This window comes from Salvelinus alpinus, chromosome 35 (assembly GCF_045679555.1).
Source record: "Salvelinus alpinus chromosome 35, SLU_Salpinus.1, whole genome shotgun sequence".
NCBI classification, from domain to species: Eukaryota; Metazoa; Chordata; class Actinopteri; order Salmoniformes; family Salmonidae; genus Salvelinus; species Salvelinus alpinus.
In genome coordinates, this window is record NC_092120.1 from 7,485,916 (window position 1) to 7,509,231 (window position 23,316).

Genomic DNA, 23,316 nt, shown 5'->3' on the forward strand with positions numbered 1-23,316 from the left:
GGACCTTCTTCCATCAAACTGAGCTGATTCCCTTCACCATTCATCAGTCCTGACTGACCAACTGACCGACTTACATTGCACTCCTACTTTGCCATTGGTGTCAGTTTGATTCAACAGCCAATCCTCTCTCTATTAACCGCGGGTTAAGATGTACGAGGTGTGTGTGTACAAGGTTAAACCAAATGATTAATTAAAAGTCTGACACATGCAGAACACTTTGTGCAGTACTCTGTCCATCCTTGAAGCTAGCTAACAAAAGTAGCGAAGTCAATGAGCAATCACATTTCAGAGGCAGAATGATTCAGAGATAGTGTGTGCACAGAATTACATTATGAACTCCCCAAACTCATTTTAACAACTCAGAAAGTGTGCTTCCTCAAGTGTTATTACTACACCTCTGACAATAGCTAAATATATTCCCACACAAATATAAAGTAGCTTGTAGCTGCCGCAAGCACCAACCCTTACTCCCAAAAAATTGAGGCAATGAGGCCATCTTGAGGTTCAATCAGTCAGTCGCCTTACAATGCACCTACACACGTGCACACCTACACATGTGCACACACACACACACGTGCACACACACACACACACACACACACACCCTCCAACATCCCTTCCCTTCCTGCCACAGACTCGTGTCCCAGAGGAAAGTCAAATGGAGGAACATTGAACATGGACCACACAGATGGGCAGGTCAGAATTCTAGCACTTTTCATTTACCGATGGTATAGCCGCGTTTCAGCTCGCTGCACCGTGGACTGCAGATTCTCTGGGAATTGGTTGCATTGTTTTGCTGCACCCCCAACGTGGTTGTCTTGGTAACAGGTGGTTCAGTCTTGTTGATCGGTGAGGCTGGCACCAGGGTAGGGGAGAATCCTTGAGTGGCAATATCCACTGACTGGGATTTCTTCTTCAGTCTGTTCAAAACAAAACAACAACAGGAAATATGGAGTCAGTCATAACAAATAACACCACATATTCAGTAACAACATGGTCATGCAACAGGAAATGGGGAATATGACCATGTAAATTCAAGGGCAAATGTGTCAAAAGATACAGTACATAGACATTGATGCCAATAACAAAACAGTTCATCATATTATGTTATGTCAGCAGTCAGCACAGCAGCTATTGATAATGATGTAGAGTGAACGCAACACATTCACGGTGTGGCATATTCCATACTCTGGCTATGATTAATTGGAGGAGAGATCAATAACTTAATAAGGTCATCATTAACAATTCAATTTAACAAACCATTTCAACAATATTTTATTGTTTTATAATAAAACACAACAATATTATAACAGGAATATGAATTGGACACTATTCTGAACGAGATATGCTGCCAAACATCAAACATCAAATAGATAATTGTCACGTTCCTGACCTTATTTTCCTCTGTTTAACTTTGTTTAGTTGGTCAGGACGTGAGCTGGGTGGGTAGTCTATGTTATGTGTTTCTATGTTGGGTTAAATGTGTTGCCTGATATGGTTCTCAATTAGGGGCAGGTGTTTGACGTTTCCTCTGATTGAGAACCATATTAAGGTAGGCTGTTCTCACTGTTTGTTTGTGGGTGATTGTTTCCGTGTTGGTGTTTTTCACCACACGGTACTGTATCTGTTTTCTGCACTTCGTTTATTTGTTTTGTATTTTCAGTGTTCAGTTTCGTTTCATTAAATCATTCATCATGAACACTAACCACTCCGCGTATTGGTCCGATCCTTCTCGCCTCTCCTCGTCCGAGGAGGAGGAAGAATATGACGATAGCCGTTACAATAATAAGTGTAATGATATGTGTTAACTGGAGTTTGCACTTTTGGGACTAATCCGTTGGTTCCCTTGTAGGTTTGGGCAAACGAAATCAAGCACTTCTCAAATATTGAAAGTGTTTGACATTATGTATTTGACCCAGACGTGGTAACTTTCTACAAACAATGGCAGGAGCAATTTCACAACACAAACACTGTTGATGCTGTAAAGTGAAGTGGGTCACTTGCTTACATAAGATGACCTATACATGATTAAACCTTATCCTATGAGACACTGACCTCAATCAAAAGGAACCTACGCCAAAGTGTGAAAGCCAATTAAATGTCTCACCATAGGATTTAGACAACAGGCTAGTTTATTTAGTTTAAGTTCAGTACAGAGTTCACTAAGCTAATCCAGGTATCAAACATGCAGAACAAACATTATATAAGTATGCAGCACCTGCGAGTTAACAAAAACACCACAATGATTATGAAGATGTTGTTTACCTGCCAGTTACTGATTTCCCTGCCTACTACGTTGCTATATCATCAACTTTATAAAGCATGGAAAATCAAAAACATGAGGTAAGCACATATTATTTAGAGAATATAGTGTAAATGGATGAAAAAGTACTCCTAAAGTACTATCTATGGTATGTAAACTAAAGTCCGTCAGTCTTTCCCGTAGACAAGGCCTGTCAGAGTAGCCTGAAGCAGCAACACAAGGCTCTTCTCAGCACTCCTTTCTTCCCTCAGAGGGAATCGTTCCGGCTCCAGCCATTTCATTTCATTCCGCTAGCTCCTCTCCCAGGACAGACAACAGCAAACATGACATAGCCTCTACAAGGTAATGATATACACCATCTCCATGGAAACACTGTCAATCACTTTTGTGTATAGTACATCCAAGGAGAGACACCAACAGACAGAGACATTCACACACAGAGGCAGAGAAGTTTAACTGGCAGCAGCAGTTATGAGTCCCATAAACAACAACCCTAGTAGTAGGCCCTATCTTAAAGAAAACATTGAAAAAATGTAAACATTTCCATATGCGATCATACTGACATAGCTTTGAGGGCAGTATGTAGCTCTGAGGACCCTTGTAGTTATTCTTCTAAAACCTACACATTTTTTCTAGGTGTAACTTAAATAAAGGGTTTGTTTTGTGATGATTGTTTTTGAGGTAAAGTTTTCAGCATGTGAACATGCTATAATGAAAGAGGAGAGGTAGAGTTACATCCTGGTGGTGATCAACGTTCTGGAGGAGAGCCGACAGGAAGAGAAAACCTGTAGGTGTGTGTGATGTCTATCCTAGAATCCCTTGGGAGAAAACAATAATTACCGCCTCATCAGTGAGGGTTCTCCTTCCATATCTGATTCACTGGCTGGATTGTTTGTGTGTGTGTGTGTGTGTGTGTGTGTGTGTGTGTGTGTGTGTGTGTGTGTGTGTGTGTGTGTGTGTGTGTGTGTGTGTGTGTGTGTGTGTGTGTGTGTGTGTGTGTGTGTGTGTGTGTGTGTGTGTGTGTGTGTGTGTGTGTGTGTGTGTGCATGCGTGCATGTAAACAGACTGCAGCTATTTTGTGCCATCCGCAGAACTATCAGCCGCTAATCAGGACAGTGTAGTCTGTGGCACCGACCAGCAAAACAATAACACTGTCCATAGGGATCACAACAATGCCTGGCTGGTGACGCCTTGTTCAACACATCTAATCATCATATATGGTAAGATACGTTTACCACAATAACAGGAGTAAGGTATGTAAAGTAAGCCTTGTCCAAGCCAAAAACCTCCCATACAATAACAGAAATAACAGGAATAATATTATCAAATTGGTTTGTATTGATAACTACCACTGCTTAGAAAACAATAAAGATGGATCTTATTAAACAATATAATTACAATAGTTTTTTTTCTTTCTTCAGAGGTAATTAGTGTAAGCTCCAAAGACTGTGTCCCTGACAACTGGGCTGCATCTCAATAGCCTTCAACTGGTGTACAGCAACTATCCACCACCCTCCTCAATCAACACATACAGTCTGATCTGACTGGCTACAGCTTGCATTGGCATGGTTTATCACAGATTTCAGCGGGCCAATGGGCTGGGGCCAGAGACGGTTTGGTCACCAGTGGCCCTATGGCGTTCAATCCTATCACATGGGGAGGGAGATGGCAAAGCATGTCAACAAAGCCACCAGCTCCCACCAACAGATTCTATCTATCTATGAGCAGCAAAACATTTGAAGAGGGGAAAGAGGGAAGGAGAAAAGGGAGGGAAGGGCGGGAGGGAGGAAAGCAAATGAAAAGCGGGCATTTTGTTTTCCTTCTCTGCTGTTCTGCTGCTTGGTCCAGGAGGAGAGCAGTGCCTAACAGGCATCACTCAGATTATCCAACTCTACAGGGACTGGGAGTCACATGGTTTGGCAAGGCAGAAACAACACAGGAAATGTGGGCCAAGTCAAACATGCTTATCACTACACCCAGTAAGAGGGATTAGAGCTAGAGAAAAGGGGGCCGCTTGGCTCCACTCCATTCGCTTACGAAAACAACAAAAATACTAACTTGTAGTTTATGCAACTGTATATGAGGCTTGTCATGTAGATATGCTGCAGTACTGGCTTGGCTGGGTTTGACATCCATAACAGCAACATGGCCGATATGACAGTTATGAGTCCCATTACACCGTGTTATGCAACAGCATTGTGACTGACAGAGAAAAACACCATCATAAAGAAATCTAATTTACTGGAAACACTGAATGTTCTGTGTCCTTGTGGGGATGGAAATCAGGCAGGATTCAGCACTTAGACATTAAGACTTCAGGCAAGCCTTACTCAACGATCGCTGTCTGAATGACCTTCAAATTGCTCATGACTTTATTTTGTTGTGTGATAAAAGGAAATGGATAGAAATACACAATGGAAATGTATTTTTCAGTCAATTACACTGTTATGTCATTATATGTACCGTATGTATCCCTGTTCTCCCACGCTCGATAGGCAGCCTATTAATTACCTCTGTCTTAGCTATTATTGAACAATTAGACACTCATTATAAACTCAAACACACTATAATAGTGCAGCCTGTGGCATATCTCCATATGAATGCAATAGTTTCTCCTCAAAGTTGAATTAATGGTCATGATAGAGCCATAACACTCTGTGGCCATTTATTGTGACGAAGGCCTATCCTATCCTACCATAGTCCTTTCCTGCAGTCAAATGACCTAGTGGCCTAATGTTCATATTTTTCATAATTAATAAAATAAAAAAATTGGGAACTCCGACTCCAGAGTGGGGCAGCGGTCTCAGGCACTACAGACCCAGGTTCAATCCCAGGCTGTGTTGCAGCCGGCTGCGACCGGGAAACCCATGAGGCGGCGCACAATTGGCCCAGCGTCGTCCGGGTTAGTTTAGGGTTTGGCCGGCAGGGATGGCTTTGTCCCATCGCGCTCTAGCGACTCCTTGTGGAGGGCCAGGCGCATGCATGCTGACTTCGGTTGCCAGTTGTACGGTGTTTCCTCCAACACATTGGTGAGGCAGGCTTACGGGTTAAGCGAGCATGTGTCAAGAAGCAGTGCGGCTTGGCAGGGTTGTGTTTCGGAGGACGCATGGCTCTCGACCTTCGCCTCTCCCAAGTCCGTAGGAGTGGGACAAGACTATAACTACCAATTGAACAAAATTGGGGAGAAAAAGGAGTGTGCAAAGCTGTCATCAAGGCAAATATAAAATATATTTGGATTTGTTTAAAGCTTTTTGGGTTAATACATGATTCCATATGTGTTATTTAATCATTTTGATGTCTCACTATTATTCTGCGATGTAGAAAATAGTAAAAATAAAGAAAAACCCTAGAATAAGTAGGTGTTCTAAAACGTTTGACCGGTAGTGTATGTCAAATGGTTTTGTTATATGTCAGTCTTCTGTGATGTATATAAAGTGTAATACTGGGATGCAAAATCGAAAATGAATAAACTCTATATCTGACATGGTACAAGTGTCCTTAATTGCCAGGGCTGTATCTCTCTGGGGTAGGACAAGTCTGCATAATGAATGGAGGGAGAATGCAGACTGCAGACTCCCAGTCTCATCTAACCCTCACTAAATGCTAGAACAGCAGTTCTGTTGTCAAAAGGCCTGAGCGGGTGGCATTCTGTCTGAACAATGAGCCCTGAACATCGACAGCTTGCTTATCAAAGTACTAAGACTACAAACAAAACAGGTAGATAGCTGCCTACTGCATGGGAAAGGGAAATGGCTTGCGCTGACTTAAAGGTGCCATTTCTCCTCACTAATGATTGTGACATGCCCACATGAGTAACCAGAAGAAAAGAAAACTCTAGACCACTTTACTCCACACATAGAGACGCATACAAAACTCTCCCTCGCCCTCCATTTGGCAAATCTGCCTATAATCCTATTCTCCTGATTCCTGCTTACAAGCAAAAACTAAAGCAGGAATTACAAGTGACTCGCTCAATATGGAAGTGGTCAGATGATGTAGATGCTACACTACAGGACTGTTTTGCTAGCACAGACTGGACTATGTTCCGGGACTCCTCCAATGGCATTGAGGAGTATATCAGCTCAGTCACCGGTTTCATCAATAAGTGCACCGAAGATGTCATCCCCACAGTGACCGCACATACATATCCCAACTAGAAGCCATGGATTACAGGCAACATTACAGGCAACTGAGCTAAAGGCTAGAGCTGCCGCTTTCAAGGAGCGGGACACTATTCCGGACGCTTATAAGAAATCCCGCTAGGCCCACAGACGAACCATCAAAAGGGAAAAGTTTAAATACAGGACTAAGATTGAATCCTGCTACATACTATTACGGAGTACAAAGGGAAACCCAGCTGCGAGCTACCCAGTGACGCAAGCCTACCAGACAAGCAAAATGTTTTATGCTCGCTTCGAGGAAAGCAACACTGAATCATTCATGAGTGCACCAGCTGTTCCGGAAAACTGTGTGATCACGCTCTCCGTAGCCGATGTGAGCAAGACAACATTCACAAAGCCGTGGGGCCAGATGGATTACTACAACGTGTACTCAAAGCATGTGCGTACCAATTGGCAAGTGTCTTCACTGACATTTTCAACCTCTCCCTGACAGAGTCTGTAATACCTATATGTTTCAAGCAGACCCCCATAGTCCCTATGCCCAAGGAAGCAAAGGTAACCTGCCTAAATGACTACCGCCCCGTAGTACTCACGTCGGTAGCCATGAAGTGCTTTGAAAGGCTGGTCATGGCTCACATCAATATCATCTTCCCGGAAACCGTAGACCCACTCCAATTCGCATACCGCCCCAACAGATCCACAGATGACGCAATCGCACTCCACACTGCCATTTGCCACCTGGACAAAAGGAACACCTATGTGACAATCCTGTTCATTGACTACAGCTCAGCATTCAACACCATAGTGCCCACAAAGCTCATCACTAAGCTAAGGACCCTCCCTCTGCATCAGGATCCTGGACTTCCTGACGGGCCACAACCAGGTGGTAAGGGTAGGAAAAAACACATCTGATCCTCAACACTGGGGCCCCTCAGGAATGCGTGCTTAGTCCCTTCCTCTACTCCCTGTTCACCCATGACTGCGTGGCCAAGCATGACTTCAACACCATTATTAAGTTTGCTGACAACACAACAGTGGCTGATCACTGACAACGATGAGACCGCCTATAGGGAGGAGGTCAGAGAACTGGCAGTGTGGTGCCAGTACAAGAACCTCTCCCTCAATGTGAGCAAGACAAAGGAGCTGATCGTGGACTACAGGAAAAGGAGGGCAGAACAGGCCTCCATTCACATCGAATGCTGTAGTGGAGCGGGTCGAGAGTTTCAAGTTCCTTGATGTCCACATCACCAATGAACTGTCATGGTCCAAACACACCAAGACAGTCGTGAAGAGGGCACGATAACACCTTTTCCCCCTCAGGAGACTGAAAAGATTTGGCATGGGTCCCCAAAAAGTTATACTGCTGCACCATCGAGAGCATCCTGACCGGTTGCATCACCGCCTGGTATGGCAACTGCTCGGCATCCAACCATAAAGCGCTACAGAGGGTAGTGCGTATTTCCCAGTACATTACTGGGACCAAGCTTCCTGCCATCCAGGACCTATATACTAGGCGGTGTCAGAGGCAGGCCCCGAAAATTGTCAAAGACTCCAGTCACCAAGTCATAGACTGTTCTCTCTGCTACCACACGTCAAGCGGTACCGGCGCGCCAAGTCTAGGACCAAAAGGCTCCTTACTAGCTTCTACCCCCAAGCCATAAGACTGCTGAACAATTCATCAAATGGACACCTAGACTATTTACATTGATTTGATATAGTATGCATAGTGTGGCGTACAGCAGATCAGCCACCAGGGGGAGACCCGTCGAGGTCTGGTGACAGACGGAGTCTACATCATTAGGCGATGGCTCCCTCTGCTGGACGTGCCAGGTCTCGACGGGCTCTCCGGCCAGGACTAATTGGGGCTGATTATGGTTGGTGAGTAATCAAGGGGCTGATTGCTCACCAGCTGGATGAGTTCCATAAAGCTGCCAGAAGGGCAGCACACACAGAGAGGGGACTGGGGGAAAGAGAGGTTACTCCCGTCGTCATGCTCAGTCCCAGGGATAATGGCGGGAGCTCAGTTTTGTTCCCCACAGGAAACAGCAAGACCCGGAGCCCAGAAAACAGTATCCCAGAGAGGGTCTCCTGCGGGAGACCTTTTCTTTTTGTTGGTCATTTAAATAACATTCTAGAAACCGAGCTAATCCAACCCTGTCCATGTCTGATCTGTGTATAACATCTTGACCAAACCCCCTGGTCTGCCACAATAGAAATAGAATGAACTGAATGGGAATGTTTGATATAGTAATTCTATTTCTGTGATTGTAGAATGTGATTGTGTGTTGTTACTTTGTACAGTACACTCAATGAAGCTAACAAGGAAGTGGCATCATATTAAATCACACTTTTAATGACGGATCTAGAAATACAGATGATTTGCTGGAATGAACTGTTAAGTGTAACATGTGACAAACCTCTGGTAACTCAGGTGTAGAATAATAAAGATGTGATCTTCCACTGCACCTTCCATCTTCATCTGTTATGTAAGACATTAAGCAGCACTACAATACAGTGGTGGGTTGGACAGGAAAAGCCCTCTGTCAGTGAGTGATGTCCAACGTGCTACTGTATACCCTTCAGCTGAATACACTGACATATTTTAATCCCTGACAGGGCTTTGTCAACTGCTGTCAGTTCAGAAAACACTTGCAGTTTTTCTTTTTGACTTTGTTTTGGCTTTTATTTCTACCCCGTGGACTGACAGACGGCATCAACTTTGCCACATCTTTTGATCCGGGAAGAAAGATAATCAAATCTGTGTAATCCCTGGGTCTTGTCCCGTCCTCAGACTTCACAGTGAACCTCTCTGATCCTGTACTGCTAGGTGATGACAGAGACAACAGAAAAGGACCATGCTCTCTGATTGCCCCGGGAGTTGAGTTTGGAGTGTAGGTTACTACAGAACCACATAATACTACCACCGACTATGACTTACGGGTCTAAATATTGTATGTTCTTACGGGTCTAAATAATGTAAAACACTTGGGAGCACAGAGTGTGTAGAGTTTACCTTTCTTTTCCCCCTTCCATAACATCTCAAAAGTTTCTCTCGACAGGTATGATGACAGGTCAGGGGTTGATTGATTCATTCACAGAATATGACATTCATTGATGAAGATGCCTTTGGATGGAAGTATTTCCAAGGAAAGTAGAGAACACTGTACTTTATGTTCATATCAATCAATATAATAAATATGTATACAGTTTGTATGACTACAACACAGTCATACAAATGTGTAGAAATGCATAAAACCTCACGTGTACCTGTCTGTTTATAGGTTGATAGTCTAATCAAAGCAAACACCTCCAGAACTTCTGTCTTTCCTTCCTGGTTGTGTGTAAGGTTGCAATTACATTCTGAGCATGCTCTCACACACCAGCAGTTCCAGACACAGACACAGTCACAGACACAGGCAAAGGCACAGGCACAGGCACACAGCAGCTCCAACTGTACCAACAGAACAATGTCTCACCACCAAACCCTAGCTGGCTTTAATGATTTATCCTCCACTTAACAGTGTCTGCCAACAAAGTGGGACAGCTTTGTTTGTATCAAAGCCTGCCCATAAATCAACAATACTGCTCATATAAACTCAAAGGGATGGTTGCTATTCATTTTCTAAAACCATATCAATATCACCCAAAAACAGCCCCCAGTCAAGCCCTTTTCAATTCGCTAACAGAGGAATTATCGTGGCCAACAAAAGCAGAAAAAGAATCACGGTTCATTTGGACTCCAGGGCATATTTCTCTTCTGGATCTCTCTCTGTGCATTATTCAAGCAGCATAATAGACACACAGATGCACATTAATGCAGTCATGCACACACAAGAGCACGCATGTGCACACAGAAGCACACACACACACACACACACACACACACACACACACACACACACACACACACACACACACACACACACACACACACACACACACACACACACACACACACACACACACACACACACACACACACACACACACACACACACACACACACACACTACCCCTGCCCTTATTGTTTCATTCAGTGAGCATGGCATGGAGCCTTGAGACTGTTGTGCTGCTGCAGTCTGTAAATGGCCTCCTGGTTGCTAGCCTTGCTACTGTTTCCTCGCTCTCATTTGCCGACCCACGAGGACAGGCAGAGAGATGATTGGCCGACAGTCTTAATGGATTCAACATCATGCCTGCCACGTTAGGAAGCTTGTGGCGTTGAAAAAACAAGACATCCACTGAGGATTCAAACAGATTGTATTTTGGCAGCTCTCTGACAGCATGTAGATTGTAGAATATATGATCTTCATCATAAGGCTAGCTACCTCTGAGTAGAAACAGAGGAAGAAAGGAAAGGAAGGTAGGAAGTTGATAAGAAAAGAGAAGATTTATAAAAGAACTATGTGCAGTTCAGTACAATATGTTCTGGTGAATGTCCTCTACCTTTCTGTGTCTGAAATGGCACACTAGTTCCTTGGCACACTAGATAACCCTCGCAAGGCTGCCGGCCCAGATGGCATCCCTAGCCGTGTACTCAGAACATGCGCAGACCAGCTGGCTGGTGGGTTACGGACCTATTCAATCAATCCCTAGCCCAGTCTGCTGTTCCCTCAAGAGGGCCACCACTGTTCCTGTTCCCAAGCAAGCTAAGGTAACTGAGCTAAATGACTATCGCCCCGTAGCACTCACTTCCGTCATCATGAAGTGCTTTGAGAGACTAGTCAAAGATCATATCACCTCCACCCTACCTGACACCCTAGACCCACTCCAATTTGCTTACCGCCCCAATAGATCCACAGACGACGCAATCACAATCACACTGTACACTGCCCTAACCCATCTGGACAAGAGGAATACCTATGTAAGAATGCTGTTCATCGATTACAGCTCAGCATTTAACACCATAGTACCCTCCAAACTCATCATTAAGGTCACCCCGCCCTGTGCAACTGGGTCCTGGACTTTCTGATGGGCCTCCCCCAGGTAGTGAGGGTAGGAAACAACATCTCCACCCCGCTGATCCTCAACATTGGGGCCCCACAAGGGTGCATTCTCAGCCCTCTCCTGTACTCCCTGTTCACCCAAAACTGCATGGCCACACACGCCTCCAATTCAATCATCAAGTTTGCAGACGACACTACAGTGGTAAGCTTGATTACAAACAACGACGAGACGGCCTACAGGGAGGAGGTGAGGACCCTCGGAGTGTGGTGTCAGGAAAATAACTTCACACTCAACGTCAACAAAACAAAGGAGATGATCGTGGACTTCAGGAAACAGCAGAGGGAGCACCCCCCTATCCACATCGATAGAACAGTAGTGGAGAAGGTGGAAAGTTTTAAGTTCCTTGGCGTACACATCACGGACAAACTGAAATGGTCCACCCACACAGACAGCGTGGTGAAGAAGGCGCAACAGCGCCTCTTCAACCTCAGGAGGCTGAAGAAATTTGGCTTGTCACCTAAAACACTCACAAACTTTTATAGATGCACAATCGAGAGCATCCTGTCGGGCTGTATCATCGCCTGGTACGGCAACTGCTCCACACACAACCGTAAGGCTCTTCAGAGGGTAGTGAGGTCTGCACAACGCATCACCGGGGGCAAACTACCTGCACTCCAGGACACCTACAACACCCGATGTCCCAGGAAGGCCAAAAAGATCATCAAGGACAACAACCACCCGAGCCACTACCTGTTCACCCCACTATCATCCAGAAGCGAGGTAGGTATATACACTGGTAGGTATATACACTCATAGGTATATACGCTGTACTCTATACTATCTACTGCCTATGCCGGTCGGCCATCACTAATCCATATATTTATATGTACATATTCTTATTCATTCCTTTACACTTGTGTGTATAAGGTAGTTGCTGTGAAATTGTTAGATTACTTGTTAGATATTACTGCATGGTCGGAACTAGAAGCACAAGCATTTCGCTACACTTGCATTAACATCTGCTAGCCATGTGTATGTGACCAATAAAATGTGATTTGATTTGTTCAGTACTTTTGGCCAGAGCTACATAGGGCTGCCACATAGTGGACACTTGCTAGGGAATAGGGTGGCATTTCAGGTTTTGCTGTGCGTCTGCCTGACTCAGGATGCCTCGGCTGACCTCTGAGGCCAATAGGGAAGAGGGGAAGTCAGACTAATTTGTTAATGCTCAACCTTCTGACTGACTGCCCACAATAATGATCAGTACCACAATCCCAGTGTGTGTGTGAGAGAGAGACTGACAGATAGATAGAAGGAGAGACAGACAGAGAGCGAGACAGACAGACAAAGAGAGAGTGACAGACACACAGAGAGAGAGCGAGAGCGAGAGAGACAGAGACACAGAGAGAGAGAGTGAGACACACAGAGAGAGAGAGAGAGAGAGAGAGAGAGAGAGAGAGAAAGCACAATAGCACTGTAGGTAAGAGCACTAAAACATCTCTGTGTGTGTGTGTGTTTGTGTGTGAGTGTGTGTGCCCCTCTCTCTCTCTGCTCCGCACCATGCCCTTCAAATGGTAATGCCCAGGCTTGTCTCAGACTCATTCCAACCGCCCTGCTCTCTGCTCTCTCTGCATGCTATATATTTCACGTCATTCTGTGCCCTTGCAAGGCATCTGTTGTGTTCGTTCCAGGGGAGCGCCTCTGATAGGCTGGCTACAACATCTGGTGCCATGGAGCTTGGGTTGCTGGCGCCGGATGATGAGGTCACAGGGTTGTTGAATGTTGTGGAACATTTTGTCGTTAAAAAGGCTAAATCCGACTCAGGGCAATAACTAACACCACAGCAGCTGATGTTGGGATGATGTTGGTGGTGATTTTGGGGGTGATGGTGGTGATGTTGATTGTGGTGATGTTGATTGTGGTGATGTTGGGGGTGATGTTGGGGATGATGGCGGTTGGTTGGTGGTGACGTGGGTATGTATGAACCTGCTCCAACCCATCTCTTGTTTTGTTATCTGGTGAGCCATGTCTACATACAGGGAAGTATGAATATGTTATCTGTGGATGGAAGTGTGGTATTTTCCCTGGCCTGACCCAAAGGCACTCACACTCAATCCCTGTCACACTCCCTCTCTCTCTTCCTTCTTCTCACACTCTCTCCCTTCCTTTCACAGTAACACTGTACTCCCTCCATCTCAGTCCCACCATTCATCTCTCCCTCTCATCCTCTCTCCATCTACCTCTCCCCCTTTCCCTCCCTCCTTCTACCTCCATCCTTCCTTCTCTGTTGGCTGTTGGCAGGCAGTTTGGCAGTGGGGAACATTGACCTGATGCCCCGTTGCAGCAGGCACCGCTGCCAACACTCGAGCAACACTCCCCCCATCCCCTCCATCCCACCTTCTCTCCCCCTCCTCCTCCTCCTTTCCTCCTCTCCCAGAAAATGAAGACAGACAGATGGAGACAAGTTTGTCTGGGTTGAAAACTCTAAAGTAAGTCAGAGTGACAGGAAGATGAGTGGGGAGGTCCTGAGGCAGATACCACACACAGCACAGCTAGCTAACTCTCCCACTGTCTGACTCCAATCAAAACCAAAATGTTGGTTTTTCACTCAAATTCTAATTACATGTGGTGTGCTTCAGATCTTTTAGATTGGCTGGTGTTTATAGGACAAGCAACGATAGTGCAGCTCCTAACACAACTACATATGTATGTCTCTCAAATGTGCTGATGAACTCTGTCTGAACTAGAGGTCTTCATGGGTCCAAAATGTTGGAACCACACCCGGAACAACCCGAACACAATCATACCCGACCCGAATGGACTGATCATATTTATTAAATGGGGACCAGGACCTGAACGGATCCGAGAACAATCAGACCTGAACCCGAATGGACAGGAGGACAACTTGACCTAGACTCGATTGGACCTGAGTGACAAAAAAAGTATGTTTATCAGCCATGTTGCTCTTCTGGTTAACAAATAGGTCCTTAAATGTTGGCTAGGCCTTCTATAAGTTAGTAAATTCACCCTATTTGCGTAAAATAAATATCTGATAGGCAATGCAGAGCAGTGGCCAGGTCCATTCGAGTCCACTCAGGTCTATCAGCTGTAGTTATATAGACCCGAGACCTGAAAACAATCAAACAGGACCCGACCCAGATCTGAGGGAAAAGTTAGAATTTCAGACCCTGAACCTCCTCTGGCCCGGGTCGGGTCTCGGGCATATCGGGTCCACCCGGATCCATGAAGACCTCTTGTCTGAAATATATTTCCCTATATTCCCTGTACTTACTTGCATTAAATCAGGTTAAGATGATCTGTTATTTAGACAAGGTCACTGTCCTAGGTAAGAGGTCAGGGAGTCAGGACCAGACTATGCCCTGCACTGTGCCACTCTACGGCACTGTGCCTGTCTCTCTCCCTCTCTCCCTCTCCCTCCCCATATTCCTATCACAGCACTGCTCTGCTCTGATGGGACATCTGTTGTCTTCCTGAAAGCGAGGGAGGGAGCTGCAATAAATCCACCTGGGAAAGAAGGAACCATCAGGAGAGGAAGGATGAACTGACCAGCTGGCTCCCTCCCTACACACATTCCTTCACAACACAAAGTGAAGTTTAACCACATCTCACCCTCTCTCACTCCCTTCCTCCCTATCACCCTCTTCTCCTTCTTCTCTCTCTTCCTCTCACCCTCCCTTCCTTCCACCCTCTCTTCCTTCTTCCCTCTCCCCTCCCTCCACCCAGAGCAAGTGGTAAACACTGAACCACGAGGTCATTCACCTGCTAAACAGATTAATTCCTTAGCTCCCAGCCTATGTGCATGTTCCTAGGGTACGGTAATGGGAACGCTAATGCCACACACTCATGGCTGTTTTGTGTGAGGCCTGGCCTGGCATGAGAAGGGCTGACATAGAGGTTCTGTCCTAAATGGCCCTGATCCCTATATAGCGCAGTACTTTCAACCATGGCCTGGTAAAATGTAGTGCACTATGTAGGAAATAGGGTGCCATTTGGGATGCAGACAGAGATAGAGTTATCATCCCTGGTGGATTATTTTACCATTAGTAATGTTGTGATCGGGGTGGCAAGTAGCCTAGTGGTTAGAGTGTTGGGCCAGTAACCAAAAGGTTGCTGGATCGAATCCCTGAGCTGACAAGGTAAAAATCTGTCGTTCTGCCCCTGAACAAGGCAGTTAACCCACTGTTCCCCGGTAGGCTGTCATTGTAAATAAGACTGTGTTCTTAACTGACTTGCCTAGTTAAATAAATAAATCTATCAACAAGCTGACATGTTTTTTTTTTTATTTGAGCTTCTGTGTGTTCATGTCTTTGGAGGGCTGATCTAGAACACACAGCGGAGAGGATAGCGCCAGCCAACCAGCTGCTAGTAGCCCTTTCCTGCAGTCAAATGACCAAATCATCCTCTAGTGGCCTCATGGGTGGAATGGGATGTATATAAAGTGTAATATTGGGATGCAAACTCAAAGTTGAATACATTTCAACTCTATATCTGACATGGTATGGATGTCTTCATTTTTTTAAGCCTATAACAATGTGTGTGAGGTGTATACTTTTGTTTAAAAGTAGATTTGTTTAAGACTAAAAGAGAGGTGATGGAGAGAGAGAGAGACTGTTCATTGTTTATTTCACTTTTGTTTATCTATTTCACTCGCTTTGGCAATGTAAACATTTGTTTCCCATGCCAATAAAGCCCTTTGAATTGAAGGCAAGAAAGAGAGAGAGAGAAAGAGAAAGAGATAGAGAAAGAGAGAAATAGATAGAGATCCTGTATTTTTTCTGCCTTGTTCTGCAGCAGAAATCTCCCCCCTGCCAGCCTCAACCAACCAGACCCAGCTGGGTCCTGGAAGTGGGAAGGTGTGAGGAGCACCATGGATGCATGCAACACTGTCTGTCTGTCTATCGTCCGTCTGCAACACATGCTTTTTAGTTTAACGTTTTCTACAACCTTTCCTACTTTCTCTTAGCACACTTTTATACTTTTCAACAGATCCCTCCTGTCTGCATGAGAAAAGCCAGACAGAAAGAAAATATGTGGTTGTTTCTCCACAAGCACTGACATCATTAATTGTTTTTTAATTGAACCCCCAAATACAGATCAGTTTAATAATTGCTTGCTAATCAGTTAATCCAAACAGTTACTTCTGTTTTGTTTCCCTCTTACCACTGTACCCCAAAACCCTTTGCACCATGAGCAAAGATGGAAATAAATTCCACAAATTAACTTTTAACAAAACACTTCTGTTAATTGAAATGCATTCCAGGTGACTACCTCATGAAGCTGGTTGAGAGAATGCCAAGAATGTGCAAAGCTGTCATCAAGGTAAAGGGTGTTTACTTTGAAGAATAAAAAATATATATTTTGATTTGTTTAACACTTTTTTAGTTACTACATGATTCCATATGTGTTATTTCATAGTTTTGATGTCTTGATTATTCTACAATGTACAAAATAGTAAAAATAAAGAAAAACCCTTGAATGAGTAGGTATGTACAAACTTTTGACTGGTACTGTATATTTTTTTGTACTCATATTTAACCCCTTATTGTTTGGGGCACAAAACTACCTCGATACTTCCATTTCTTTGTATGGGTTACTGTCAGACAAGTCCCATGACACTTGTGTGGGTCGTAGAACAAAACAGAGCACATCATTGTGTTCGTGAGAGTCTCGCCTTTTCCATAGAGTGGTCGTAATAGAATGGTCAGTCGCTTCAGTCGTTGTCCTGAGAAGGCCTATTTTCAGGATGTCTCATTGTCTGAAATACAACGCTGTAGCTCGGACTCCTTCCACCGCAGATGCAGAAGGCCAACATGTCTAGTTTAAACTGACGGATTTTGACAGGGATGTTTTTATCATGTTACTTAGATTGACGCACGGTGTGTCAATAGACTCTTAATGATTAATGTGTTCAAGGCCTTTCTCCATTGACCTTGCTTTGTCTTCTGTTTCCTAAACTGATTGCTAATGCATTCAACTGAAAGGTCACATCTCACACACTGTATCTCTTCCATCATCTCCGTCAGATGCAGAGATGGAGGTTCAGAAAATAAGTTAGGTTTTTGATTAGTTTCAAAACCTTTTTATAATATGAAGTTGATTTGCAACTTCAAAGAAGGAAAGATGTAGTAAGAAGTGGCATGCAACTTGGTCAATTAATTTGAGCTGTAATCAGTTTTGGTGTCTACGTAAACAATTGAAGATAATGCTACAACGCTTTACCATGCGTTTTTCCACCGAGAACACATTTCAAAGGTCAGGGGAATCATTACTGACATTTGTCCAGTTTAGCATCAGTTCCTTTCTGCTCCTTAAGGTTTCCACACCAAAACGAACTAAACGTCACAAAATATCGTCATACTATATGCACAAACCATTTCATCTGGGAAGCATACGGTAAGCTTTAGGCAGCAACATGTGATCTGAGGAGAGGAGCACGGACGCTTCACACCAGACATGTTCTTCCCTGCCTTCCCGTCCCTCTCAGCCCCCCTCCTAATCGCTACAAACAGAGAACAATGCTGCTGCCACTCACACACACACACACACAAACAAACATGGATGCACGCACACACACACACACACACACACACACACACACACACACACACACACACACACACACACACACACACACACACACACACACACACACACACACACACACACACACACACACACACACACACACACACACACACACACACACACACACACAAACAAACATGGATGCACGCACACATGGACGTACACACTGCCGTGACACTGCTTATTGGATGATGTTCTACTGGCAAAACAAAGGCATAGAAATACTCTCTTCTCTGTCCTACAACATCAAAACCTCTTCTTCATGCTATCTCTGTGATGAGGACACAATCTCATCTATTACAGTACCCATTAAGATCAGATGATGACGCGGGCCGGTGGTACAATGGCCTGCGGATGGCTTAGGAGCACCACATAAAATGTAGGAGCACCAGAAAATAAGATTTGTAAATTGATTGAGATACAGCCTGTATTGGGCCTATATGAATTCTAGATACTTTGAAGCACATGTTGTGCCCTAGAAAGAAAAATGTAACCCTGTAAATTACATTTGTTCATAATAAAAGCTATACAAATACCTGTCATTGAAATTACACAGTAATTTGTGAAATATTAGGTTTCTACATTGTGTAAAAAGCACTGTTTCCTATTGAGATGCATTACATTGAATACTATACACTGTCTCTTTAAGAATGTCAGTTTGTGTGTGACCACATGCAAATCTATCATTCATTCATTCATTCATATGATCATTGATCTCCTGAAGAAGCTGTACCTTTACCATTCTGTCTGTGCCCCCAAATGTTTGGATATACTGGTAAAGTTACCAGGTTGTTAGCTAGATAGCTAATGAGGTAACATGATTGAACAAGGTGTTAATGGCCACGACGAGGTTTATGAATGTAAAATGCGGCCCACATATGTGACCATAAAGGTTGCACTTTAGAGCCCTGCATGTACATCACAGACAGGCCTATATAAAACCATGCAGAGTGTAAACGGCAGATCTGGGTCAAATGCATAGTATTGTATGGCCAATGAAGTGAAAAAGGCAGAGAGAGTCCTACTGTATGAGAGATGAAGGAAGAGAGTGCTAACAGGACATCCACATCCTTTATCTCTACTCCATCCTTCATCCCTCCATCTTCATCCCTCCATCCTTCATCCCTCCATCTTCATCCCTCCATTCTTCATCCCTCCATTCTTCATTCATCAGAGAGTTTCATCATCCTGTAGTATTTGGGCTATGGTGAGGCCAAGCAGAGGGCCAAACTCCGTAATGCCAAATCCACGTTTTCTGATCAACTGGGTGGTGAAGATGAGAAACATGTCCTGGAGTGATGTTCATTTCACAGAAGGTTGAGAAAGCTCTCCACAGACCTAGCTGGACCCAGACCAACACAGTAAGCTGTCGTCATCCACAGACATACACATCAGCGACAAGCCCCTGGAATCCGAACACTCACATGGATTTACAGGACTGTATGTAAACAACCCCATGCTCTACTTCTCATGTAACCTGATTGTGATTGCCTATGGTTGCAAAATTCCACGGTTTTCCTGATTCGCGGAATAAGGAGGGAATAAGCAGGGAATTGGGATTTCTGGAAAACCTGGACATTTTGTGAAAGTTAGAGATTTTCAAACCCTATTGCCATTATTGTCTTCAGAAGTCAAGACACTTTCATTTAGTAAGGAAAACTGACGAGTGATGATGGATGTTGAAAATGAGGGAATACTGTAAGTTGACAACATGGCTCTGGCTGTATGTAGGCTATGTATGTATCTCTGACGTAGAGCTATGTTTGAGTAATAACATCCATTACTGTAGCCCAGTTAATATCCAAACAGAGAGGGCAGGTTCAAAGGTTGTCACAGAGCTATGTAAATGATGTATAGCCTATATAGGTGGCTATACCAATAACCTGTTTTGATGATTCTTCTCCATACACACACACAGAAGCCATGTTGTCTGTTAAGAAGCAAACGCCTTCAGCCATTTAGTTCTAAAGCTGCTGTTTTTCCCCCTCACATGGATTGAATGCAGCTTGCTCTCAAACGGCCTCGCTGTCTGCTCAGTCTGACAGAGGAGAAGCAAACGTTAGTAAAACAAGCATGTTCTGCTTGTAGTAGCACTCAAGGAGTGTTCCTGATAAATCCTGTTCAAAGCTTCAGCTTTGGGAAGAGATCTTCCCAGAAAAGCTTTGACATTAGTCCCACTTTGATTTAGGTGAGGAACTGTTCTAAAATAACAAATGGCCTTTTACTCCACTAATATTGTGCTGAGTTGCCAGCTGCACAGTCTCCCGGATTGGCTTGAACCTTCTATAAATGCCTTGATTAGGCACAAGGGAACGTTTTCTCCTTTTCTGCTGCTTAAAATCAAACTCTTATTCATCCTTTTAAAACACCCATTAAGGTAAAGCAACGGCTTTGTTTGAGAAGTTTGAGAATCTAATTGAAAAGCGTGTGTACATACCGGCTAGCATGCAGTAGAGGTTCCATTGACTCTGAGGGAGGACTGAGAGAGATAATGGAATCGATCCCTCAAACTGCTTAAGTTAAGCGAAGGAAAATCACATCATGTGACCATCCCCTCCCCCTCATGTGCTAATTTATTTACCCAATATAACCCAGGGGCCTGTGATGCAGAGAGAGGCTTGAGCTGGACAAGCCGATTTGAGCCGTTTACGGCTGCCTGAGCCAAGACCAAGGGCTGGGGGGGCGGGCGCAGGGGAGAGGGAGGCTGAGGGCTGGGAATGGAGGGAGAATGGGAGGCTGAGGGCTGGGGGTGGAGGGAGAGAGGGAGGCTGAGGGCTGGGGATGGGGATGGAGGGAGAGAGGGAGGCTGAGGATGGGGATGGAGGGAGAATGGGAGGCTGAGGGCTGGGGATGGAGGGAGAATGGAAGGCTGAGGGCTGGGGATGGAGGGAGAGAGACAGAGAATGAGGCTGAGGGCTAGGGCTGAGTATGGAGGGAGCGAAAGAGGCTGAGGCTGGGGATGGAGGGAAAGAGAGAGAGGGAGGCTGAGGGCTGGGGATGGAAGGGGAGAGAGAGGGAGGCTGAGGGATGGGGAGGGGCGAGGGCTGAGGATGGAGGTAGAGAGAGAGGCTGAGGGCTAGGGATAAGGATGGAGGGAGAGAGGGAGGCTGAGAGCTGGGGATGGAGGGAGAGAGGGAAGCTGAGGGATGGAGAGGGGTGAGGGCTGAGGATGGAGGTAGAGAGGAACGAGAGAGAGGAATGTGGAGCGCTGGGAGGGAGAGAGAGGCAGACCGAGGGCTGGGGATGGAGGGAGAGAGGGAGGCTGAGGGCTAGGGATAAGGATGGAGGGAGAGAAGAAGGTTAAGAGCTGGGGATGGAGGGAAAGAGAGAGTGAGGCTGAGGGCTGGGGATGGAAGGGGAGAGGGAGGGAGGCTGAGGGATGGGGAGGGGCGAGGGCTGAGGATGGAGGTAGAGAGAGAGGCTGAGGGCTAGGGATAAGGATGGAGGGAGAGAGGGAGGCTGAGAGCTGGGGATGGAGGGAGAGAGGGAGGCTGAGTGCTAGGGATAAGGATGGAGGGAGAGAAGAAGGCTGAGAGCTGGGGATGGAGGGAAAGAGAGGCAGACCGAGGGTTGGGGATGGAGGGAGAGAGGGAGGCTGAGGGCTAGGGATAAGGATGGAGGGAGAGAAGAAGGCTGAGAGCTGGGGATGGAGGGAAAGAGAGAGTGGGAGGCTGAGGGCTGGGGAGGGGTTAGAGAGTAATAGAGGAAAGCAAAAGGAAGAAAGGCATAGAGGGAGAGAGGGAGGCTGGGGGGAGTGAGGGAGGCTGAGAGCTGGGGGGAGATAGGGAGTGAGTGGGGGTGTACATTGGCTCTGGAACAGAGAAGAAGAGGAGATGGAGAGCACTCCAGGCTGGGGCTCAGGGTGCACTGTGCAGTCTCGGAATGTGTTAAGTGAACTGTGCCTGTGTGTGTGTGTATATATATGTGTGTGCTCCTGGGGTGTGTGAACTGGTCCTGTTCCAGGTGGTAAAAGCATTAGGGCTCCTGGTGGCAGAGATGAAATGTGCCACAGCCGCCATCTGCTGATGAGTCACTCTTCCTGTGCCTCTCTCCCTGCTTCCACTGTGCACAGGGACGCGGGCCAGACACTAAAACGTGACCTGTGTGTGTGTGTGTGTGTGTGTGTGTGAGAGAGTGTGAAATGAGAAAGAGAAGGAGATAGAGTGAGTGAGTGAGTGAGTGAGTGAGTGAGTGAGTGAGTGAGTGAGTGAGTGAGTGAGTGAGTGAGTGAGTGAGTGAGTGACTTGAAGAGAGAGAGGGAGAGGACTTGAAGAGAGAGAGGGAGAGGACTTGACAATAACTAATTTACATTAGTGAGGCTATGGCCTCGGTCATCACTGACAAGTCATGTTACTAGTGGCTTACAGACTGCAGCTCTTACTTTACATAGGCATTGATGGAACAATTTTTCTACCTACAAGCTGAAAAAGGCAAGGAAAATGCAAAAGGCATATAGGGCATATTGTAATTTGATTATTTTTTTTAAAGAACGAAAAAAGAAAAAGTGCTAGGCGATTCTGGCAGATATTGAAACGAAGGAGGAAGGCTGTGAAGATATCATCTAAAAGTCTAAACGTGTTTTGACATATTACCATAAATGCATTCTGGGAGAGAAAGTTGAGCACATGCTCAGAGTCCAGTCCAGTGTGTTGCTGTGATGGGTGATGGGTGAGCATCAGTTTAGGAAGGAAGTTCATCCGGAGAGGCAAGCCACAAACGAAATGTGAAAAGTAGGAGCTAGCAGGCTGTAGGACATGCCTCCCTCCACACAGTAATCTCCCCAGTCAGTACTTTGGCTGTGCCAAGACTAATGCAGGCATGCATGCTGCCTCTTAGATAGATGCACCAAACCAACGCTTGTGCCTCTCTGTGACAGCTCCCCACCTTCGGCCAACACTGACCCAAATCATCTCCTCTCCTTTTAGTCTCCTTTCCTTTCATGTCCTTTCCTCTCATCTCATTTCCTCTCCTCTCGAACCTCACATCTACACATATTTTATTTAAAACTAAGCACATTTATGATATTTTATTTCTGTACTCTGATAACTTTCTCATTTGAGAAGAGATACTTTATTTGTAATTTCCAAAGCCCAAGTATTGATCACATTTGCTCATTCAACAATATGGTTTGCATATTTGCTTTAGCTGAAGAGCTAATATGTTAAACTAAATTAAACAATCAAATATTAACTCTAATTCTGAGGTGAGACAGTTATAATGATCTGAGTTTTACCAGGAACAGGAAGTCCTATGGTACGACACAGACCTAGGATAAAGACCTTATTGCTATAAAGCACAGAACCCTGGAACAGAAAAATGCAAAGGCCTGAGAGTTGAGATTGGCTTTTATCTTCATGAAAAACGCTGCTGTCCTGAAAT

General features: G+C 45.2%; 1 protein-coding gene across 3 annotated transcripts in view; it reads right to left on the reverse strand.

Moving 5' to 3' along the window:
- Nucleotides 1–23,316, reverse strand: part of LOC139564143 (oxidation resistance protein 1-like) — a 200,090-nt gene that overhangs the window by 98,118 nt on the left and 78,656 nt on the right. For all 3 annotated transcript variants that reach the window (XM_071383368.1, XM_071383365.1, XM_071383363.1), the window contains exon 3: nt 724–920. In XM_071383368.1, coding sequence (XP_071239469.1) covers nt 724–920 — 197 coding nt within the window. The remainder of the gene's footprint in view (nt 1–723; nt 921–23,316) is intronic.